Source organism: Apodemus sylvaticus, chromosome 17, assembly GCF_947179515.1.
Source record: "Apodemus sylvaticus chromosome 17, mApoSyl1.1, whole genome shotgun sequence".
Classification (NCBI taxonomy): domain Eukaryota; kingdom Metazoa; phylum Chordata; class Mammalia; order Rodentia; family Muridae; genus Apodemus; species Apodemus sylvaticus.
Genome location: NC_067488.1, coordinates 63,027,121 through 63,047,696, shown reverse-complemented (window position 1 = coordinate 63,047,696; position 20,576 = coordinate 63,027,121). Strand labels below are relative to the sequence as shown.

Here is a 20,576-nt window from a genome sequence, read left to right as displayed (position 1 = left end):
ATTCCTATTTGGGAGGTATAGTCACAGCATAGCTATATGATATAAAATTTTAAAACGTTAAAATACTTATTTGGGGGGAAGAGGCTAAAATATTAGAGTTTGTTTGTTTGCTTTTAGTATTGAGTTATTTTAAGAGCCTCACAAATATATTAGATTGCATGTCTTTTTAAAGATGTCCTTTAATTTTAATTACGTGCATGTGTGCGTGTCTGTGGGGCTATCTGTATGTGAGCACAATACCCACAGAAGCTAGAAGAGGATATTGGATGCCCTGGAGCTGGAGTTACTAGACGTTATGGACTGCCTGGTGTGGGTGCTGGGAGCTGAACTCAATTCCACCAAAAGAGCAGTAATTACACGGAAACCTCCAACCATCTTTCCAGCCTTACATGTCGGTTACACAGATGTGAGCTCGAAGGAATTAGATGTTCAGTTTTAATCAAAGTATTCTTCATGATTTCTTTTGGGGAAACTTTCCTAGGTCCCTCACTTTCGCTTTTCACGGCAAAAACGCATCAGATATGATAAACCTCCTTGTATCAGATCTACCATCATGATTCCCTCTGATGCGGGTGTAAAGTTAGGCTGTGATTACAGATCACGCCGGTGCTGTGCTGCGTACACACGTCACCTTCCCAAGCAGAATGGACCTTACACTGTCTCCATTTCTCTGCCTGAACTTGCCAGTCAACTTCTACCCTTTTGGAGTCTGAGGACCTCTGGGTCCAGGAATATAGACCTAATTTACTTAAATAAATCTGTACACACTGAGAGCCCCCAATCTGAAAATCCAAAATCTGAAATGCTCTTAATCTGGAAACTTTGTGAGTGCCAGTGTGCTAGCACAGATGAAAACTAAGCATGCGACCTCACACCACAGGTCACTATGAAAAACACCGGGGAAGTTGCTTGCTTCCAGTTCTGCATGTGTATGGTGTATTTAAAGCACAAGTGAGTTTTGTGCTTGGGCTTGGTTCTCAATGCCAGGGTAACTCGCTTGTAATATATATATAATCACAAAATATAAACAAATTAAAATCTGAAAGCTTCTGATTTCAGTAATTTCAGATTCTGGTTAGTACACTTGCACAAGCCCCCTTTCCCCCCACCTCCCACCCCCAGTGAACAGTTCAGGATCGTCACCCAGAGCAGCATTTCTTAACCTGTGGGTTGCAACCCTAGATTGCCTGCATATCAGATATTTACATTACAACTCATAACAGTAGCAAAATTGCACTTGTGAAGTAGCACCAAAAATAATTTTATGGTTGGGGGATCACCACAACAGGAAGAACTGCATTAAAAGGAAGGGTGGGAATCACTCACGTAGAGGCCGCCACACAATAGATGCGTAGTGAGTGTGTCAGGAGAGGTCCTGTAACAACAGGAGTGCAGAACTGCAAGGCTCATCCCACATAGTGGCTACTACAGATCGGACTAGAATTTATAGTCACAGCTGTCAATACACTTAAATGTCCATCAGGAGATTGTCACCTTAGCATTCCATTGTAATGGCAGGGTTTGTTTGTTCTGGCCTGATTTTGAACGCCAGATACACTGTGCGTTTAACTTCAGAAATAGAGGGATTATCTTAGGTACAGCTCCTGCAACTCTGGAGTTTTCTTTCATTTGTTCTGAAATTTTATATATGCACAATACTTGATGGATTCGGGAATATTGATACTTTTCACAGTATTCCTATGCATGGCACTTATAGACTATGGCATCGTGCCAGGCAGGGAACCTATGAATAAATTTCAAAAACAACAACAACAACAACAATAGTCCCTCCAGAAAAATGTCATGCAAAGAAAGGAAGAACATTCAAATACCTGAGTATTTCCACCTTGACCCGTTCCTCTCACCGTTTAATACACTAGCAACATTTCAGACGGTTTTCAAAGTAAATGCTGCCCTCTTTGTCGCTGAGAGCCTGGCGAGAACTTGATGTTGGCTGACTATGTCTAGCGTCAGCCGTTAGCCAGGGAATAGATGAGCTCTGGGACGCAGAGACCTTGTGCGTCCATGTGTTGATCTCTGCTCTGGCCTTCCTGCCTGTCTGTCACTCTGCAGAAACAATGTCGGCGCCTGTGGTGCACGAGTGCTGAAGGCGTCCACAAGGGCTGTCGCACACAGCACATGCCGCTGGCAGACGGGACGAGCTGTGGTCCCGGGATGGTAGGTTTCCTCAAAGGGTGAGTCTTGTATCCAGAGCTTCTGGAATGAACTGCATTTCTGCATTTCTCACTGTTTGCTGTCATCTGTTGCTTAGCTAGTTGAGGTGATTGTATTGCTGGGTTTGTGGGAAATAGTATAATGTCAACTGAATTAAATGCTTGATTTTAACTTTGTCATTAAAACTAGTAGATAGGGTTTGTTATCTATAGTTACATAAGTAATTACATAGACATACATATTGTATTTTTATGATTAAGATAAATACAGACCTCAGCATGCTAGTATGTCCCCAGGCCCCCTGATTACATAGGTGTTTTCATTGTATATATTTTCTTCCTTAAACTCTAATTGAATGTAACTGAATGTGTTAAATGTTTTTTTCCAATCTTTAGTGGTTCTAAATATATTAAAATATGTTTCATCTATAAGTGAAAGACATTGTGGTGTCATTTGAAGGGAGGTAGTGTGATACCTCCAGCTTTATACTTAGAATTGTTTTCATCCTTTGTGGTCTTTGCTGGGCCCCTTGAATTGTTCTTCTCTGGTTATGGAAAGAATTATACATGAATTTTGATGGGGATTGTACTAAATAGGTAGGTTAGTTTTGGTAACACAGCCATTCTCATGATATTAAGTCTGCTAACTCAGTGGCATGGAAGGTCTTTCTATTATCTAGTGATGTCTATGGTTTACTTCTTCAAATCCTAGCTGCTTTCATTGTAGAGGTAGTTCATCTCCTCAGTTCTATTTATTCATGTGTGTGTGTGTGTGTGTATCTGTGCATGTGTATGTGCATGATTTTACACACACATACACACACATATAACAATTGTGATGAAAAAACACTGCTTTGGAGGTAGTCTGAATAGGATAAACACTTTTCATTTTAATCTCAAATATTCTTTTTTTTTTTTACCTCTCCAATGAGAACCTGAATTTCCAAAGCAAAGAGAATTATGTTCTTTTTGCATTCCACCAACCTTAGGTACTCAGTGGATAGGGACTATTTATTCCAAGCTGTTGTTAAATGCAGCCTCACTTCTGAGTTGTCCTTGGCTTTAGATAATGTACAGATGATCTTCTCCTGTTTGTTGTCATGCCGCTGTTGCAGTGACCGTGATGTTTTAACTACAGGCACACAAGCCATTTCTGTTTGTGTTCTTATTTTGTTCCTAGCACTGTCACCGCGGGCTGTGTGTGACCAGGGACATGGAGACCCGACCTGTGGATGGCGAGTGGGGACCATGGGGACCCTACAGCTCGTGTTCGAGAACCTGTGGAGGTGGGATCAAGAGCACGGCCAGGCTCTGTGACCGGCCCGAGTACGTCTTCTTATTCACTGTAAATTAAGATTATCCCGAGCACCTGAAAGCAAAAGTAGCCTTGGCTCACTCCCAGAGCTGGAGGTCAGTCTGCCAGTTTCAGGGATTCAGAATCTGCCTGGAATACTTTCATTTGTAGATTTGGACTTTTAAAAGAATATGTAGATTAGATGTCTCCATTTGAACAGAGACCGCTATTTTCTTCATACTTTGTCTTCTGTCTCAGTGAGAGTTTAAGAAGTGAGTGTGAACAGTGAGTGTGGGACAGCATCTTCATTTTACTGGGTTTCTAAGGAGACAGCCAAGATCTTCCTCTTGTGCTGGGCCCCCTTGTCCAAGCATGTATTCCATTACTAGTTTTATACTGTTCTGTAACCTGACGTGCCTCCTTTCCCTCCTCTGCTCCTCTTCTGGATGCGTCACAGTCTTCGCCAAGTAAGTTCTGAAGCATCTCTCTCCACCCAATTTTAGAGCATGCTGAGAGCCCAGAAAAACTTAAATGTTTCCATTTTCTAGAGAGTAACTCATGAGCCAGGCAGCACTCAGAGCAGTCATGTGAGTGAGCATTTTTTTCCCCAAAGGGACAGCTTATTTTATTGTTCTGGGGGTAGGGTATATAAGGGCTCTTAGGGATATGGGTGGGAAGGGATGATTGGTCATATCACAGCACCTAATGATCATATGGGCGGAGGAAGAGTCAGACTTTTGTGCTGAGTCATGCAGTGCTTACAGGAAGATCAGCACAGGGTTATCCTGTAAGTGAGGTCAGGTATCTTTATGCAGAGGCACTCTGCAAACAAGGTCAGGCAGACGAAAGGAAGGAAGCCTTTCTGAGAAAAAGAGTTCTCCATTTTTTTTGCCAAGCTCCCAGAGCTGTCTGGACATGGTGGACTGTGACTCTAATATCAGGGTTCTCCAGGAACCAGTCATCATATCGTGGCCCTTGGGTCAGAACCATGAGCTCAAATCGTTTGTAATAGCAACAGACCAAATACACCAGACAAGTAAAAGCTGAGAGTGAAAGTGTCCATAGAGATCACACGTGTCTTATAAGAACTTCTCGCCTTCATCTCGACACAGGAGTTTGTGGATCCCAGGTCAGTGAGCATTTTGAATGCACAGGAATAGGTGCACTCTGAATAAACATGCATTGGAGTGTTGGGCCGGATAAATTATGTATCATCCTTACCCTCCGAATATCCGGGGCTTATTTGCAGGACTAGATTGAAACAGTGACAATCATATGTGTGCCCCACTCACACATGGTGACAATGGGCGTGTCGCTCTTGTTACCCAGGATGTCCTCTGGTGTCTGCGTCTCACTAGAGATCATTGTTTAGCTCTGCCATCAATTCTTACTAATGTGGTCAGAACTGAGACTCGGTTTTGGTGTCCAGGTCTAGGTCTCAGGTCTATAGTGTGTGTGTGTGTGTGTGTGTGTGTGTGTATGTGTATTTCTATTTTTATGATTCATGTTCTAGAAAACTGCTTAAAACACTTTTGCACATTACTCTTGTATGTTTCCTTTTTTAATTTGTCATTTTATTTGTTTACATTTCAAATGATATCCCCCTTCCAGGCTACCCCTCCAGGGGCAGGATAGGATAAATCCCTTATCCTATTCTCCCTCTCCTCCCTCCCCTTTGAGTCTATGAGGTTGCTCTTCCTCCAAGTCACCCACTCTGGCCTCACCGCTCTAGCCTCCCTCTACCCTGGGGCATCGAGCCTCCACAGGACCAAGGGCCTCCCCTCCCATTGATGTCTGCGACAAGGCCATCCTCTGCTACATATGCAGCTGGAGCCATGGCTCCCTCCATGTGTACTCTTCTTTGGTTGGTGGTTTAGTCCCTGAGAGCTCTGAGGGGTCTGGTCGGTTGATATTGTTCTTCCTATGGGGTTGCAATCCCCTTCAGCTCCTTCAGTCCTTCCCCTAGCTCTTCCATTGCAGACCCCGGGCTCAGTCCGATGGTTGGCTGTGAGTATCTGCATCTGTATTGGTCAGATGCTGGTAGAAGCTCTCAGGGGACAGCCATACCAGGCTCCTGTCAGCAATTGCTTCTTGCTTTAACATAGTGTTTGAAGAACGCCAGTGGCCCTTCTGGAAGGTTCTGGAAGGAAATGGGACAGTTGTAGAAGTTTGACCACAGTAATGTCTTACTGATGTGCTTTAAAATGTAATGAATTTGACTAGGCCACGAAACGGAGGAAGGTACTGTGTGGGCCGCAGGATGAAATTTCGATCATGTAACACTGATTCATGTCCAAAAGGCAAGCGAGACTTCCGAGAAAAGCAATGCTCCGACTTTGATGGTAAACATTTCGACATCAACGGCCTCCCCCCCAATGTGAGGTGGCTTCCGAAGTACAGCGGGAGTGAGTACCGCCATTGCTCTGAAATGAAGGTATTCTGCTGTAGAGAAACGCACAGCTTGCCTGTTCCGCGTCCAAAACGCGATTCTTACCTTTGCAGTTGCCATAAAAGACCGCTGTAAACTCTATTGCCGTGTCGCTGGGACCACCAGCTTCTACCAGCTGAAGGACAGAGTTGCTGACGGGACGCCCTGTGGGACGGAAACCAACGACATCTGTGTCCAGGGCCTCTGTCGGGTAAGTAAACCTGGTGCTTCTACATAAGAACAGCGTGTTTTCTTCTACTTCTGTAACCAGTGTTGTCTCTGTTTCTTCAGAATTTATTCTTGTGAATGCCATTAAAGCAGTCTTTGATGTCATGCTGTCTCTAGGATTATGGTTAGCTCTGTTGTGAAGCAGGTCTTTGTGTTATGGTGACATACACCTACCTGTCCTCCAGGATTTAGGAGGCTAAGACAGCTGCTGTATCCTGCCTCAAAAATAAAGCAAAAGCAGTCTAAAGTGCATTCAGATGACTGTATTTAGAATTGGTGTGAAGGTGACATCAGCTTCTTTTAAAGGTATGAGAAGAATGGACTGAGGCATAGCAAAGGGCTTTTGCTACTTCAGACGTGGCCTCCTGTGGTGACATGTCACCCATATCCCCTCCCTCTCTGGTGCTGTGACTCTCATTTCTCCTTCAGTGATTGAATAGATGTCAGGTACTGATCACATCAAAGAGAAGATCTTAGCAGCGTGAGGAAGTGAGTACCCAGGGGCCCCAAAGCTGTGCACCTTATTTAAACAAGCAATGTAGCCAATGTAGCCAAGTGAAATGAAACAGAATATGACTGAGTGGTCTGAATACCCACTTAAGATATGTGGATAAATCTTTATTGTGGAAATATTCACTTTATGGACTAAAAAATATCCATACATCAGGGTGATGGGAAAGCCACCAAGTCTTACAACTACAGTTCTGTCCCTGGAGCCCACGTGATCGAAGGAGAGAACCAAGTCCCAGGGGCTGTGCATGGCACACACACCCTTCCCCACTACCCCACTAAAAAAATAAAAAATGAAAATAAATAAATAAATAAATAAATAAATGGAAAAACAAGCTATGTGGCACGTGAACTTTTCTCTTCAGGGCGCTCTTCAGTTTAGAAAACTAAAGGCCATGCCGTGCACAGAGGGCACCTGTGGGGAAAGGAGCTGCACTTTTGTCTGAAATGTCTGGAAAACCCCTTTAATAGACACTTAGGCTGAAGATTAATCTGGAGGGAAATTTGTTCAAATGTTTATCTGAAGTAACCATTCCTATTTTTCTAAGAATTTCAAAGGAGCTAATTTTTTTTTTAAAAAAAGTGATATAACCAACATCCTTTTCGAGTATTAGAACATGTCGTTAATGTGTCTGTTGGAATTATCTTTCTTTTAAGAATGGCTTTCTTCTTTAAAATGTTGTTTTAGGTATATCAGCAGTTTACCTGCTTGTGTGTAGGTGCATCACACGCATGCATGCAGTGCCGGCAGAAGCCAGCAGAGGGCATAAGATCACTCTTGAACTGGAGTTACAAATGGTTGTGAGCCATTTTGTGGGTGCTGGGAATAGAACCCAGGTCCTCTGGAAGAGCAACCAGAACTCTTACCTACTCAGCCATCTCTCCAGCCCTGAATTATTATTTTCAAATGATTGGGGGATACAGGAATCATTGTATGTCCCAATGCAGAAGTTATTACCTGAGGATATTACCTCAGAGCATTCTGTAAACCCTTTGAAGAACACTGAATTTTAGACCCCGGCGACGCAGTTTCTTCCATGTGTCTGCCTTCCTGGCTCAGCAGACACTCAGAGAGGCCTCTGTTGTGCCAGAGTCCTGCTAGTTGAAAGAATCCTTTGAAAGAGAACCCTGTATACTTTAAAGCATTGTGCACATGATTTAGTCACCTTGATGATATCAATCATGATCATTGTGTTTTGAAGCAAGCTGGCTGTGATCATGTGTTAAACTCCAAGGCCAAGAGAGACAAATGTGGAGTGTGTGGTGGTGATAACTCTTCATGCCAGACCCTGGCGGGTGTCTTCAACAGTGCCCATTATGGTAAGCAAAGTGTTCTTGTCTCCAGTTTTCCCTTCCTTCAGAGTGAGGGCTCTACTGTGTAATGGAGGTTCAGCAGTAATGATTTGTTATAGCCTGTGGACTCTGTGTTTTCAGGGGGAAAAATAACTAAACCTTGATCCTGGAATGTTATTTGAATTTATGAATTCACTTGCCTAAGAAAAACTGGATTCTGTGTTTTCGTTGTCATTTGTTTCTGGAAAGAGGTTCATGTGTCCCAAACTGGCCTGGAACTTCAGATCATCCAACCTTGACTTCTCAAGTGCTGGGACTATAAGCACACACGACCCACGGTCACCTCATGTTGTGCTGGGGCCAAGCTCAGGGCTTCTAGCAGGCTCAGCACCTCTGCACTAACTGAGACCACCCTAAGTCTAAATTTTAACAACAACAACAAAAATCAGATACATTAAATTCAAACAGTAATGGTATTTGACCATGGCATGTGAATGTTACTTAAATTTGGAGACCTTTTAATGGTGTTCTTACAAATTAGAAGGTATATCTTTATGATTTTTCTCTGGGAAACTTGCTTCTAATTATTTTAGCATTTAAATCTATCTATCTATTTATCTATCTATCTATCTATCTATCTATCTATTTATCTATCATCTATCTATCAACAACCTAACCATCTATCTATCAATTATATCTCCCTGTCTGTCTATCATCTATTTATTTTTTCAAGAAGATACCTGGTCTGTGTGTTGTGTTTGTTTTTAATACTGTATTGAAAATGTTGATTGAAGCTAAAGGGTTAAACTGTTAATTTTGTTATTGGCTCATAATTGCCACCTCTTGATTTCCCAAGTAGCATAAGTATTGCAGTTCCAGTGGATAACCATGATTTCAATTTCATTTTAAGGTGTTTTAAAACCTCAGACATTTTCCATTCTTAAATTTCCAGGAAAATGGTCTTTATTTGAATGATACAAGCAGATCCTTAATACTCTCCTAGTACAGTAAACACTTATTTCTCAAAGAGTTATTTCCAACATTAAATTATGTTCCTACAATTGAGCTCACGATGCTAATAGTAACTATTTGGTTAAAGGCTGTAACAGAAGACTCTGTTTTTAAGATTTTTTATCTATGTGTGAAGCATAGAACAATTCATATTTTAATCTGCTGGAAATAGTCATGGATGTTAGCAGTATCCCTCTTTTCTCTTGGTTAATGATTACTTCACGGGAGGTATATACTTGATTCCCTTTCATACTACTGACACACTTGATGTAGACTTCAGTTACTAAAACACATTTCCCGTTACAAAACCACGCACATCAAATTAGAGCCAAGTACTTGACTTTTGTGTAAATTATGTGGCAATTAATCTTTCTCATACAAATAGGAAGCCAGCTGCAAATCATTTGCAGGGTGGGGATAGTATTTAGCACATCTGCCCCCTGGTGGCCGCCTTCATCCTGGCATCCTTCTAGTGCTTTGAGGAGACCCTTGGAAGAAGTTGTTTTATAGAGAGAGTTGTCTGGGTTAAAATTAACCTTGCATATCACCCGCAGGACATACAGAGCAGTCAAGCAGTTATCTTTCTGCCTTATTGTGACACTTTAGAGAGCTAAGTCAAGCTGCTTCAAAGGCCTACAGGTGATCTGGCACCATCATCTTTAAATGAGTGTAACCATGGCACAGTATTTTCAAATATAAAGCATAAGAGAAACTACAACTCCTGTTCATGTACTAAAATGGGGGAGTCAATTTAAAAAAGGACAAGAAGTAAGCTGTAGTAATATCTCTAGAGCACACGGAGGTCTGTGCTTTACCTGGGGGATTCAGCTGATACTCTGAGTATTTTCAGGGTCAGGAAAAGCTCCCATTTTCTTGTTTAATGTGTATTTTAAACATTACATTTATATTTCCTCTCCAAGCGGTGCTAATACTGCAGAATTTTGTCCAATGAGCTAGAGATATAACTTTCATTCCATTCCAATAACCTCGTTTTACTTCTCTTGTAATGGATGTCTATAGACTTTTAATAGTAATGCAAAATTTGGATGTAAATATGGAGATTCTTGTTTGAGGTACAAACTGAAAGCTTAAGAAAAATATTTTAAATGTTATTATTTTCTCAGTAGTAAAATTTGTGGCTATTTGGTCTCCATCAACACACAATGTCAGCTGCCCTGATATCCCTAGATTTGTGAATGCGTTTGAAATCCAAGATTGTAAGTGTGTTGGCCCAAGGTAAACATTCTATAATATATTCAGAATTACAGAAGTAGTGTAGAAAAAAAGAGGAAATGTGGAGCTTTAAGAATCTCATGGTTGGAGCTGAAGGACCGCTCAGAAGCAGCAGTTGCTGCTTTTTTGCAGAGGAGCCAAGTTTAGGCCTCAGCGCCCACAGCAGGTGGCCCACAACTGCCTTGACTGCAGCTCCAGATATCTGAAGTCCTCTTCTGGTCAATGCAGGCACCACCTTTCCTCATCCTGACACAAACACACACAATAATAAATACAAAATCATAAGAAGAAACCGAATCTTAAAGTCTGTGTATTTGGGGCAGTTGCCGTCATCTCAGGCTTGCATGGTGTGTTAAGGTGAGTTTCAGACGGGAAACCCACTTCACCTCATGTTAAAGGCTAGAAGGAAATGCTAAGTGGGACAGCACCTTGCTCTCCTGCTGCTACTTGGTGGTGATAATTGATCAAAAGTCTGAACTTTGTGCAACAGTGATACTTTGGGGAGTTCACCCTGCAGATTGGAGATAAAAGGGGAAAATAAATACATTTATAGTTTTGTGAAATTTTACACTTGCAAAACTATTTTGCAGGTTACAATGTCATTGTAAAGATCCCTGTGGGGGCTACAAACATTGAAATTCTTCAGCACAGCTATTCTGGAAGACCGGAAGATGACAACTATCTTGGTAAGCATGTGTAATAAGCAACGGTGTTGTATGTATGGCTTGTGTACAATTTCTTGGACATCTGTGATTGAGGTAGCTCTGTCTACACAAAATATATTTAAGCCACAAAAAATATATCCTTTTAGAAAGAAAAAAGGGATAACAGGAAAAAAATAAGTTTTGTTTTCATTATAGTATCTTAGGTAACCAAAGGTTTAGCCAGTTAAAGTTGCATATATATTCAGAATAAATTTCTCTTCTTGCTAATGCTCACAGAGGTACTCTTTGGCTATCCTTAAATATGTTTTTGTCATGTAGCAAAAGTACTTAAATACAGTTTTACTTAAATTTCTTCTATACATAACTAATTTTATATTTTGAGATATTACTAAATATGGTCATTGTGTATTTCTAGTGTGTAAACACATTTTTGTTTCCTGGTTTTTGCTTTTTGTTAAAAAAAAAAAGTCTTTCAGATTTGGAGAATTTTGCTTAGCCAGAGACAAGAAAGGGTGTTTACAGAGGTTTTCTTCTCAGAGTGAGCCAATTCCTGAATTGTCTAGTTCCTCAACCTGGCGAAGGGCGTGATGTACAACTGATAAGGCGATTTGTCTGCCTCTTCCAGTTAGTGAGATTTGAAGTATTGGGCTGAGTAACTCGCACCTCAGCAGTGTGATTTTGTTATGGACAGCTTATTTCAGAAGGCATAGGTAGCTTTATAGAGTCAAGTGTTCAGGGCTAGCCCTTCCACAGGTACACGACACCTTTGGTGTGAAAGTTTAGACTCTTACAGTAACCAATCAGCTGGATCTCTGTACACAAGGGCCAGGTACGTGTGACCCACATACCCAACTGAGCTGCTCACTGAGGAATGTTCAACTTCACGTGGCTACAGACTCCATGCAACTGTGTATTTAGATATAGCAAATTATGAATATATTATATATACACACATGGACATGTATGGTAGGAGTCTGAGCTACTTTTGCTTTTGCTGTGATGAAATATCCTGACCAAAGACATTTAAGGTAAAAGGGGTTGTTTTGCCCTTTTGTGTCAAGGGTGCATCAACAGAGCAGCAGGAGCACAGGGCAGCTGGTGTTCTGCCAGTCACAGTCAGAAGGCAGAGAATGACGACTTCTTGTGCTCAGCTAGCGTTCTCTTCTATACAGAGTGGACCCCAGCCCCAGGAACGGTGCTGCTTAGTATTAGGGAAGCCTAACTTTGGTAAGCCTAATCCAGCTGGCCCTTCTGAGGAAGCTTGCCTTCAAGGTGACTGTAGATACGATCAAGTTGATAATAATCATCACTGGGGTTTATAGTGATTCTTGAATAGGAACCAATTAAAGATTGATTAAAAGGGTGCATGAAAGGAAGATATTATTTGAACATAGTTACACGCGTCAGTGGTGATCGACAGCTTCTCTGTGAACAACTGTGGACATTTATGTGGGGCTGGGGTACCCTGCTAGGGTTTCATGTTGCTCAGATCCTGATCCAGGGGTCACACAGATGGCCCTGGTTAAACTAAATGGGCCACAAAACCAAACCAAGAGTCATGAATCAGGGGACAGGATTAGGAGAGGGGTGGGAGAGGGTGGGAGGCGGGGAGAGGTAAGGGGTGGGGAGAGTAACCGGAATGCACTGCATCCATGTATGACATTGTCAAAGGGCTAACTTAATTTTAAAATCTGGCTTTAAAACGTTAAGGCTTTACACATTTGTTCTGAATTAAGGATAAATGGGATGCAGATGGGCTGTTCTTTGCTTTCTGCATTGGTTACTGATTAGTTGGGGTGCTCTGTGTGGGGGCACTCTGGTTCGCCCAGTTTCTCCTCTTCCTGTGTGTCCTTCCTGTTTTGTGCCTCTGAAGAGGTTCTGGGATACGGCAGGGTAGGGTGAATCTGTCTTAACATACTTGGCTGCTCTGTTCAAGTTTTCTTACTTGAGGATGCAGGAGCACAGCACCGTAAAGTAGTTTATGCCCTTAGCATCCATTTCATAGTCGCTTTCTTCAGATTCAGAAAAGAGTTTGAATTTGAAAGGGAAGACAGTTACTCTCACCCTGTTTGCCCCTATCTCACAAGCTGTGTTATTTTGTTATATTGTTTCACAGCATTATCTGACACTCAGGGGAACTTTCTTCTGAATGGAAACTTTGTTGTAAGTATGGCAAAGAAAGAGATCAACATCCAGGGCGCTGTTTTTGAATACAGTGGGTCAAACAACTCGATTGAAAGAATTAATAGCACGGACCGGCTGGAGGCGGAGCTTGTCCTGCAGGTAATGGCTTGTAGGCAGCATCAGAACAGAGCTGCAGTCTTTTCAGTGGACTAGTTAAATGCTTGACATTATCAGTTATAAAAACAATGTCTCAAGTGTGTATCTTTTATAAATTAACTGTATGTTCCTCTGTATTTTATTGAGGTGTTGTGTGTGGGTAATTTATACAACCCTGACGTGCACTATTCCTTCAACATCCCCATTGAGGAGAGAAGTAATCTGTTTTCCTGGGATCCCTATGGACCGTGGCAAGACTGTACCAAAATGTGCCAAGGTACCCTGGCCAGTCTTTGCAGTTATCTACCCCTCTTTGCTCTTGTGCTCATAAACATGCCCTGTTTTAGACTCACTGTATAATTGTTCCCTTTAGATAGCCCTTCAATATTATCCTGGGAAGTTTCTTCAGTATTTCTTTAATCTCACGAATCCTCTTTTATATTTATCTCCCTAGTTAGGAGAAACAGACCACAGTATATTTTGGAGGAGGAATGGGAATTGGGGGGTGTGGGGGGGGGCTTACCATTTCTGAAATGCTTGGCAAATTCTTTAATGGTGTACATTCCTGATAGACAACTTGTCTTTAGACACATGAAGGTCTTCCCTTTGGCTTCCCCCTCAGCTTGCCCTTTCTTTCCCAGGGCTTGTACAGGGCATTCTCCGTGTTTAAAGCTTTCTGGATCCTCTCCGTAGTTCTAATGATGTCAGAGAACAAACGGATGCACTGCTCTGTCCTGCATGACATGGGGACTGGGGAAACAGGGAAACCAGGGAAGGACAAAAACATGCATATGTTCAGAAAGACTGGGATTGGATAGAACCTTGCTGGCTCGACCCCGACGGAGCTCACCACCTGTGCGGCAACCCTACACAGGTTTACTATGTGAAGCCCAAGAAGGAGGGGTGGCGAGTCTCTGGGAGGGGTGTCTGTAGGGAAACAGAGGGGGGGTGGGGGTAGTGTGTGTGTGTATGTGTGTGTGTGTGTGTGTCTGTAAGGAAGCGGTCTTCGTCTCAGACTGTAAATATCTGGGTGAAAGGAAACTGCTGTTCGTGTGACTTGTATGCTATCAGCATCTGCACATGGACCAGAGGAAGGCTTTGCCAATTTCTGAGGCTCTCAGGGATTGGTCCTTGACAACAACACACATCTACTCGGACCCCTTGATGTGCTGTTCTTTCTTGTCTTCTTCCTGGGATTGTTTTTATGACAATCTTTTTGGAAATAGATTCTTCTTGTATTTTTTTTTTTTGATGATTTTCTCACACTAGTGTTTCGTCTTCCTAGCGTTTGTCTAATATGAATTTGAAGCCTCTTCGGTGGAATCTTTTTAATAATCTACCATCTTTGACCTCCTTGGTTAGTAGCTTTATCCATGCCCATTTCCTGCTCATTTGGTTCTTCTTATCTCTCGTGTTTGGGGCTTCCAGAAATCCCTGTTAATGCTTTTTAACACGCAAGAACTAAAACTGCTCTCTGGATCATATGAATGACTGGAAGAATGCCAGAGTCATATCATCAGTCACTTTTTAGGAACAGTTGCCCAAGAGAAAAATATCTCCTGTCTTCCATTGGTCATGGTGGGGACAGTGGAACCATCCTGGATGCAGTGGGCATAGAATGCAGAGAGCTGGGCTATCACCTCTTTGTGAGGGCCTCTTCCTTAGTCACCCCATTTCTGTCCCATGTGGCCCTTCTTTCCTGTGCTACCTGCTCTCCTTTCCTAGGACTGGTCTGTCCAGTGTGGCCGCCACCAGCCATCCCTGACTAGTCGGTTGCCATGTGTGAGCTGCCCGGTAGACTTTGGAGGTTATCGATAGGCTGGAGTTATCACAGAGAAAGGAGCTTCAGTTGGGGAAGTGCCTCCATGAGATCCAGCTGTGGGGCATTTTCTCAATTAGTGATCAAGTGGTGAGGGCCCCTTGTAGGTGGTACCACCTTTGGACTGGTGCTCTTGGGTTCTATAAGAGAGCAGGCTGAGCAAGCCAGGGGAAGCAAGCCAGTAAGGAACATCCCTCCATGACCTCTGCATCAGCTCCTGCTTCCTGACCTGCTTGAGTTCCAGTCCTGACCTCCTTTGGTGATGAACATCAATGTGGAAGTGTAAGCTGAATAAACCCTTTCCTCCCCAACTTGCTTCTTGGTCATGATGTTTGTGCAGGAAGAGAAACCCTGACTAAGACAAACGGAAAGAAAGTAAAATATTGTTTAAATTTATATCAGTACTTTGAAATGATCAAATTCGATACACTTGGGGATAAATGTAAGAGCCATTAAAGTTTGTTTTGCTAGTATCATTTTATATCTTATTTCAATTACAGAAAGTACAAAATGGCATTTGAGGCTGGCAGCCTGGTCTTGGTGACTAGTTGTAGTTTTACTGCCCTCTGGATCTGAGTTCTAAGTCATCTTTTGTGTTTCCTCCCAGCCCCCACACGGCTGGGCTTCGTCTGCCTTGGTCCTGTCTGAAGCATTCACCATTCCTTTTCATCCTCACCGGTCCCTCTTCCCGTCGGTGTCGTTTCCTTCCCTTGTTTTCTTTGCCCCTTTACATACGTGCCTTTTCAGAGTCATTTACATTTATTTTAAAGAGGGCTTAGGACAGATCTGAGAGAAACCGTGTTCATGTTTAGTCAAGTGCAAGTACAAAGTCGAACGTTCACCAAACAGAAATCTGATCGTGTCACTGAGTGCTTCGACTCCTTTAGAGGATGCAGACTCAGTGTGCTCTGGCCCTGGCTGGCCTGAAGAGAAACAGCTGCTCAGGCTGTGTGGGGTGAGCTGAGGCTGGCATTGATCTGACCATGGTTCTGGGTTCACTGCTGTGTTTTCTCTGCCCTGGAAACAAAGCCAGATCTTTAGGACTAAGCAGCGTTAGTCCAGCAAGCAGCGGAGTACAGAAGAGCCGGTATTCCCGACTTGCCCCATCTGTCCCATCCCTCTTCCTCCCGGCTGCTCTGCCTTGAGTGTTTGCCTCCAGTGACATGTCTGTATAACCGACAAGCTAGTTCTGACTCTTGACGAGACCTGTAGTTTACGTCAGAGTCCTTCTTCATCATGCTGTGAGTTCTGTGGGTTTTGACCAGTGAATGGTGATGTGTTGCCACATCCCGGTGTCACACAGAGGAGTTTCACAGCCCCTATGCACCCCGTGAGTCACCTTTTCATTCTGTCTCCTGCAGCCAGTGGAACTACTAATCTTTTCTCGTCATTACCTCTGCCATTCATGACTCCTGTCTGAAAGGTCAGCTCTATGTGGACAGCGCTGGTCTGAAGGGAAAGGACAAGGGCTTCTTGTCATAGGCTACATGTCTGCCAGTCAGTTCTTGTGTCATTCCATCTGACACTGAAGTTGTCATTAACACTGTAGCAGCACATATTGGAGAGTAATCCAATCTAGTATTGACATGACTTCCATGCTGGCCCCAGCCCTACCTTCCGACCCTATGCTGCAGAGGTGAAGGCCTTTTTTACTCCATAGCTACCCATCTTCCTTTAGGGCTCCTCACTAAGCGATCCCCACCCCCCAGCCATTGAGTATTCAGCGTACAAAATGTAATTCCTGACAGGACTAATTAACGTACTATTGACCTGCGAATAGTATTGAAAAATTCTGCTTTCCTCGCCAAGTCATTTGTTCTAATTATTGTAATTTTCTGGGACAACTACTTAAATACATTTCTCTTTAAATTTTCATTTCCATTCCACTCTGGCCAAGGTCTTCATAGAAGAAAGATTGCCTGCGTTCGTAAGAGTGACCATGCAGTTGTATCTGACCAAAGTTGTAGCCACTTACCGCTGCCACCACTTGTGACTGAAAAATGCAATACGGACTGTGAACTCAGGTAAAAGAGAAGTCCCATGTGAGGTCACCCCCTGTAATAAAGATGAGCTAATTGCAAGATAAGACATCCAGCAGGGTGCCTTGCATGAAACCAGCAACTAGTTAATCCCTGTCCTCTGGCCTGTTGTTTATAACACTCAAGATCTCTACTTCCTGCCCATGCTCAGTAATTCATGTGACTTTTGAATTACTTGTGTTAGCCAAATAACAGTATGTAGGCATATTGTATGTAGCATGGAAGTGATTTATTCTATAAAATGAATCCAGATAAAGCATAATCTGAAAACTCGTGGTTTAAAGATTTGACACAGTAGGTTCATGTAGTGTGATTGTACAACTTCAGCTGAGATTAAGACCCCATCAACATGTAATATTTGAAAACGAGAGAGTATAGATTGAGTTCCCTGATATATTAGAATAATTCTGAGCAAAGTGCAAGCAAGTTGACACTTCTATACCAAATTCTAAATGTCTTGGGTGTTTGTGTGTGAGTCTGGAGATGTGTTTGACTAATGTATGCTAAAAACAAAAACCCAATAACATCATATTCCAATTAAAGAACTTGCCCTGTACCAGGTGATATTTAATATTAAGAGATAGCCAAAACCTCTCCTTCATGCATGAAGAGTGAGAATTTGGATATACTGTGTATTGGGTGACATCACAAAGGAAAAGCCTTGTAGAAATGGCTTTTGCATGGAGCACAGCAGAGTCCTTCAGAGGAATGAGGTCTCAACCCCCTACCTTACTATACCCTAGACTACAATTGGGATAATTCAGCTAAAGTTGCCATTTTTACTTAGTAAACAATATATTTTCTTTTACAAATATTTCTAAATAGAGAACACAGGAATTAACTAGAGGTTGTGATATGCATCACAAGAAAACTAGTTAGCCAGTTTTCAGCTTCCAAAGGCTGTATTTTAACTACTGCAGTAAGATTCCCAGACTGGTTTGGCTTGGGGTGTGCGGAGGAGCCTGGCGGTCTGAGTGGGAGACAGTGTATCCTGTCGTGTCCTAAGTGCCATGATTAACGTAGGATGCTCTCAAGGAGGCTCGCAGTTCTAAGGCGCACCCCCATGGCTGCCACCTGCTGTTAGTGTGAGACAATATGCTCAGCATTTGCATAGCTTTAGAGCTACCAGGATTGCATTTGGAAGCACACACAAACACACACAGAGACACAAACACACACATATGCGCGCTAAAAAAATTGGAGCCCAGTCTCTTTGAGTCTCATTGTTTTTTCACACAATAACTTTTCTTTCCTTTTTTTCATGAAACAAAGTTTAATTCATGGGACATGATTTACTTACATCATCCTTCGGTGCAGATGGATGGCACAGAAGTTATTCAAGAAAAGATAGATCCTTTTTAATCTATTTATTAAATAAAGTATTAAAAAGATAGATCCTTTTTAATCTATCTATCTATCATCTATCTATCTATCTATCTATCTATCTATCTATCTATCTACCATCTATCTATCTATACATATATGGGCAACCCATAAGCTGATTACATCTGAAAACACACCCTAGGGCAATACTTCTAGGTCGAATCCATGCTGATTACTCAGCTCAGCTCAGCTCTGGAAAGAGAGTGTGCATGCTACACAGAACCCCACTGCCGAAGTCCCACCGCTTAGGGCTGAGCTGCCTTCCCTCCTAAATAACACTTACGGCTACGGATCAGCAAATGCACACTCAGGCACAATCTCCTACTATACAGATGAAGACCACACAGCATCTTCATGGATCCAGCAGCTTCCAGATCACACGGAACGCTACTGTAGCACCGTTTGGGATGACAGACTTGGGTCAAAGCAAAACAGAAAACAAACAAGCCAAAAAAAAAAAAAAGCACTGTTATTCTGATATTCTGAGATACTGTCTTACTACGTAGCTCAGGCTGTCTTGCTATGTAGACCAGGAGCAAAGCAGGACATCTTGTTATGAAAATGATGATAAACCAAGATAACTATTTGCATGGTGACTCAGCATGGACCTTGAGTTCAATGGGATTTTATTTAAAAATCTGCAAAGCTGAAGGAGGGATTTGAGTTTAATTTAAACGGAAGCGATGTTCACAGCTTATATTCAGCCATTTAGCTTTATGTTGAATAATAAGAGAGAAGGGAGCTTCTGTTCAAGACCCTCAGCCCACTGAGGTCCAATACAAGAACTTATCATCCTTAATTCAGCGATTTATCAAATAATTTCTAATGGATTATCCCTGAACTCTTAAAATGTTAAAAAAAATTTAAATCGTATGCCCAAGCCTCTAAATTTAATGTAAGTTAACATCCATAAGCACCATTCCTAACTGTGCTATCATCTCCACGCTAGGTGGCACATCACTGGGAAAAGCGACTGCTCATCCCGGTGTGGACAAGGATACAGGACTCTAGATGTTCACTGCATGAAGTACTCAGTTCACAAAGGGCAGACTGTCCCGGTGGGAGACCAGTACTGTGGTGACCAGCGCAAACCTCCCAGCCGGGAGCCGTGCCACGGCAGCTGTGTCCTGACAAGGTGGCATTATTCAGAGTGGTCCCAGGTAAAATACAACGTGTCATTTAAAAAATGTGCCACACCCCTTTCACCAATTAAATGTTTCTAGCTCTCTAAAATTTATTATTGTTAAAATTTTGATGTTTTATTTTTAATTTCTAAAAGTCACTGCTTTGGTTTTGTTTTTTTTTTAAAGATTTGTTTATTTTTTTATGTATACAAGTACACTGTAGCTGTACAGATGGTTGTGAGCCATCATGTGGTTGCTGGGAATTGAATTCAGGATCTCGACTCTCTTCTGACCCGCTCTCTCCAGCCCAAAGATTTATTTATTATTATATGTGAGTACACTGTAGCTGTCTTCAGACGTGCCAGAAGAGGGTATCAGATCTCATTGTGGATGGCTGTGATCCACCACATGGTTGCTGGGATTTAAACTCAGGACCTTTGGAAGAGCAGTTGGTGCTCTTAACTGCTGAGCCATCTCTCCAGATTTTGGTTTTGTTTTTATTTTATTTTTTCATAATAATTTTATTAGATATTTGCTTTATTTACATTTCAAATGGTATCCCCTTTGCACGTTACCCCTCCAAAAACCCCCATCCCATCTCCCTCCTCCTGCTCATCCTCCCCACCCCAATTTCCTGACTTGCGTGCGTTCCCCTATTTTTGGGAATCAAGCCTTCATAACACCAATGCTCTCTCCTCTCACTGATGTCTGAATTGGTCATCTTCTGCTACATATGTAGCTGGAGCCATGTGTATCTTTGGTTGGTGGTTTAGTCCTTGGGAGCTCTGGGGGTACTGGATGGTACATATTATTGTTCCTCCTGCAGGGCTGCAAACCTCTTCAGCTCCTTGGGTCCTTTCTCTGACTGCTCCATTGGACCCTATGTTCATTCTATTAGTTGGCTGTGAGTCATGCATATTTTGATCTACTTTCCAATAAGGATCAAAGTATCCACACTTTGGTCTTCCTTCTTGAACTTCATGTGGTCTGTGAGTTGCATCTTGGGTATTCTGAGCTTTTGGGCTAATATCCACTTATCAGCAAGTGCATACCGTGTGTGTTCTTTTGTGATTGGGTTGCCTCACTCAGAATGAT

The 20,576-nt window shown here is 42.4% G+C and overlaps 1 protein-coding gene across 1 annotated transcript in view; it reads left to right on the top strand.

The window, feature by feature from the left end:
* The window catches only part of Adamts20 (ADAM metallopeptidase with thrombospondin type 1 motif 20), a 118,531-nt gene that overhangs the window by 45,524 nt on the left and 52,431 nt on the right, over window positions 1-20,576 (top strand). Inside the window, exons 11-20 of the mRNA XM_052161434.1 lie at window positions 2,074-2,178; window positions 3,355-3,500; window positions 5,692-5,873; window positions 5,971-6,107; window positions 7,837-7,954; window positions 10,762-10,857; window positions 12,953-13,119; window positions 13,264-13,393; window positions 16,833-16,959; window positions 19,307-19,517. Of these exons, the coding sequence (XP_052017394.1) occupies window positions 2,074-2,178; window positions 3,355-3,500; window positions 5,692-5,873; window positions 5,971-6,107; window positions 7,837-7,954; window positions 10,762-10,857; window positions 12,953-13,119; window positions 13,264-13,393; window positions 16,833-16,959; window positions 19,307-19,517 (1,419 nt within the window). The remainder of the gene's footprint in view (window positions 1-2,073; window positions 2,179-3,354; window positions 3,501-5,691; window positions 5,874-5,970; window positions 6,108-7,836; window positions 7,955-10,761; window positions 10,858-12,952; window positions 13,120-13,263; window positions 13,394-16,832; window positions 16,960-19,306; window positions 19,518-20,576) is intronic.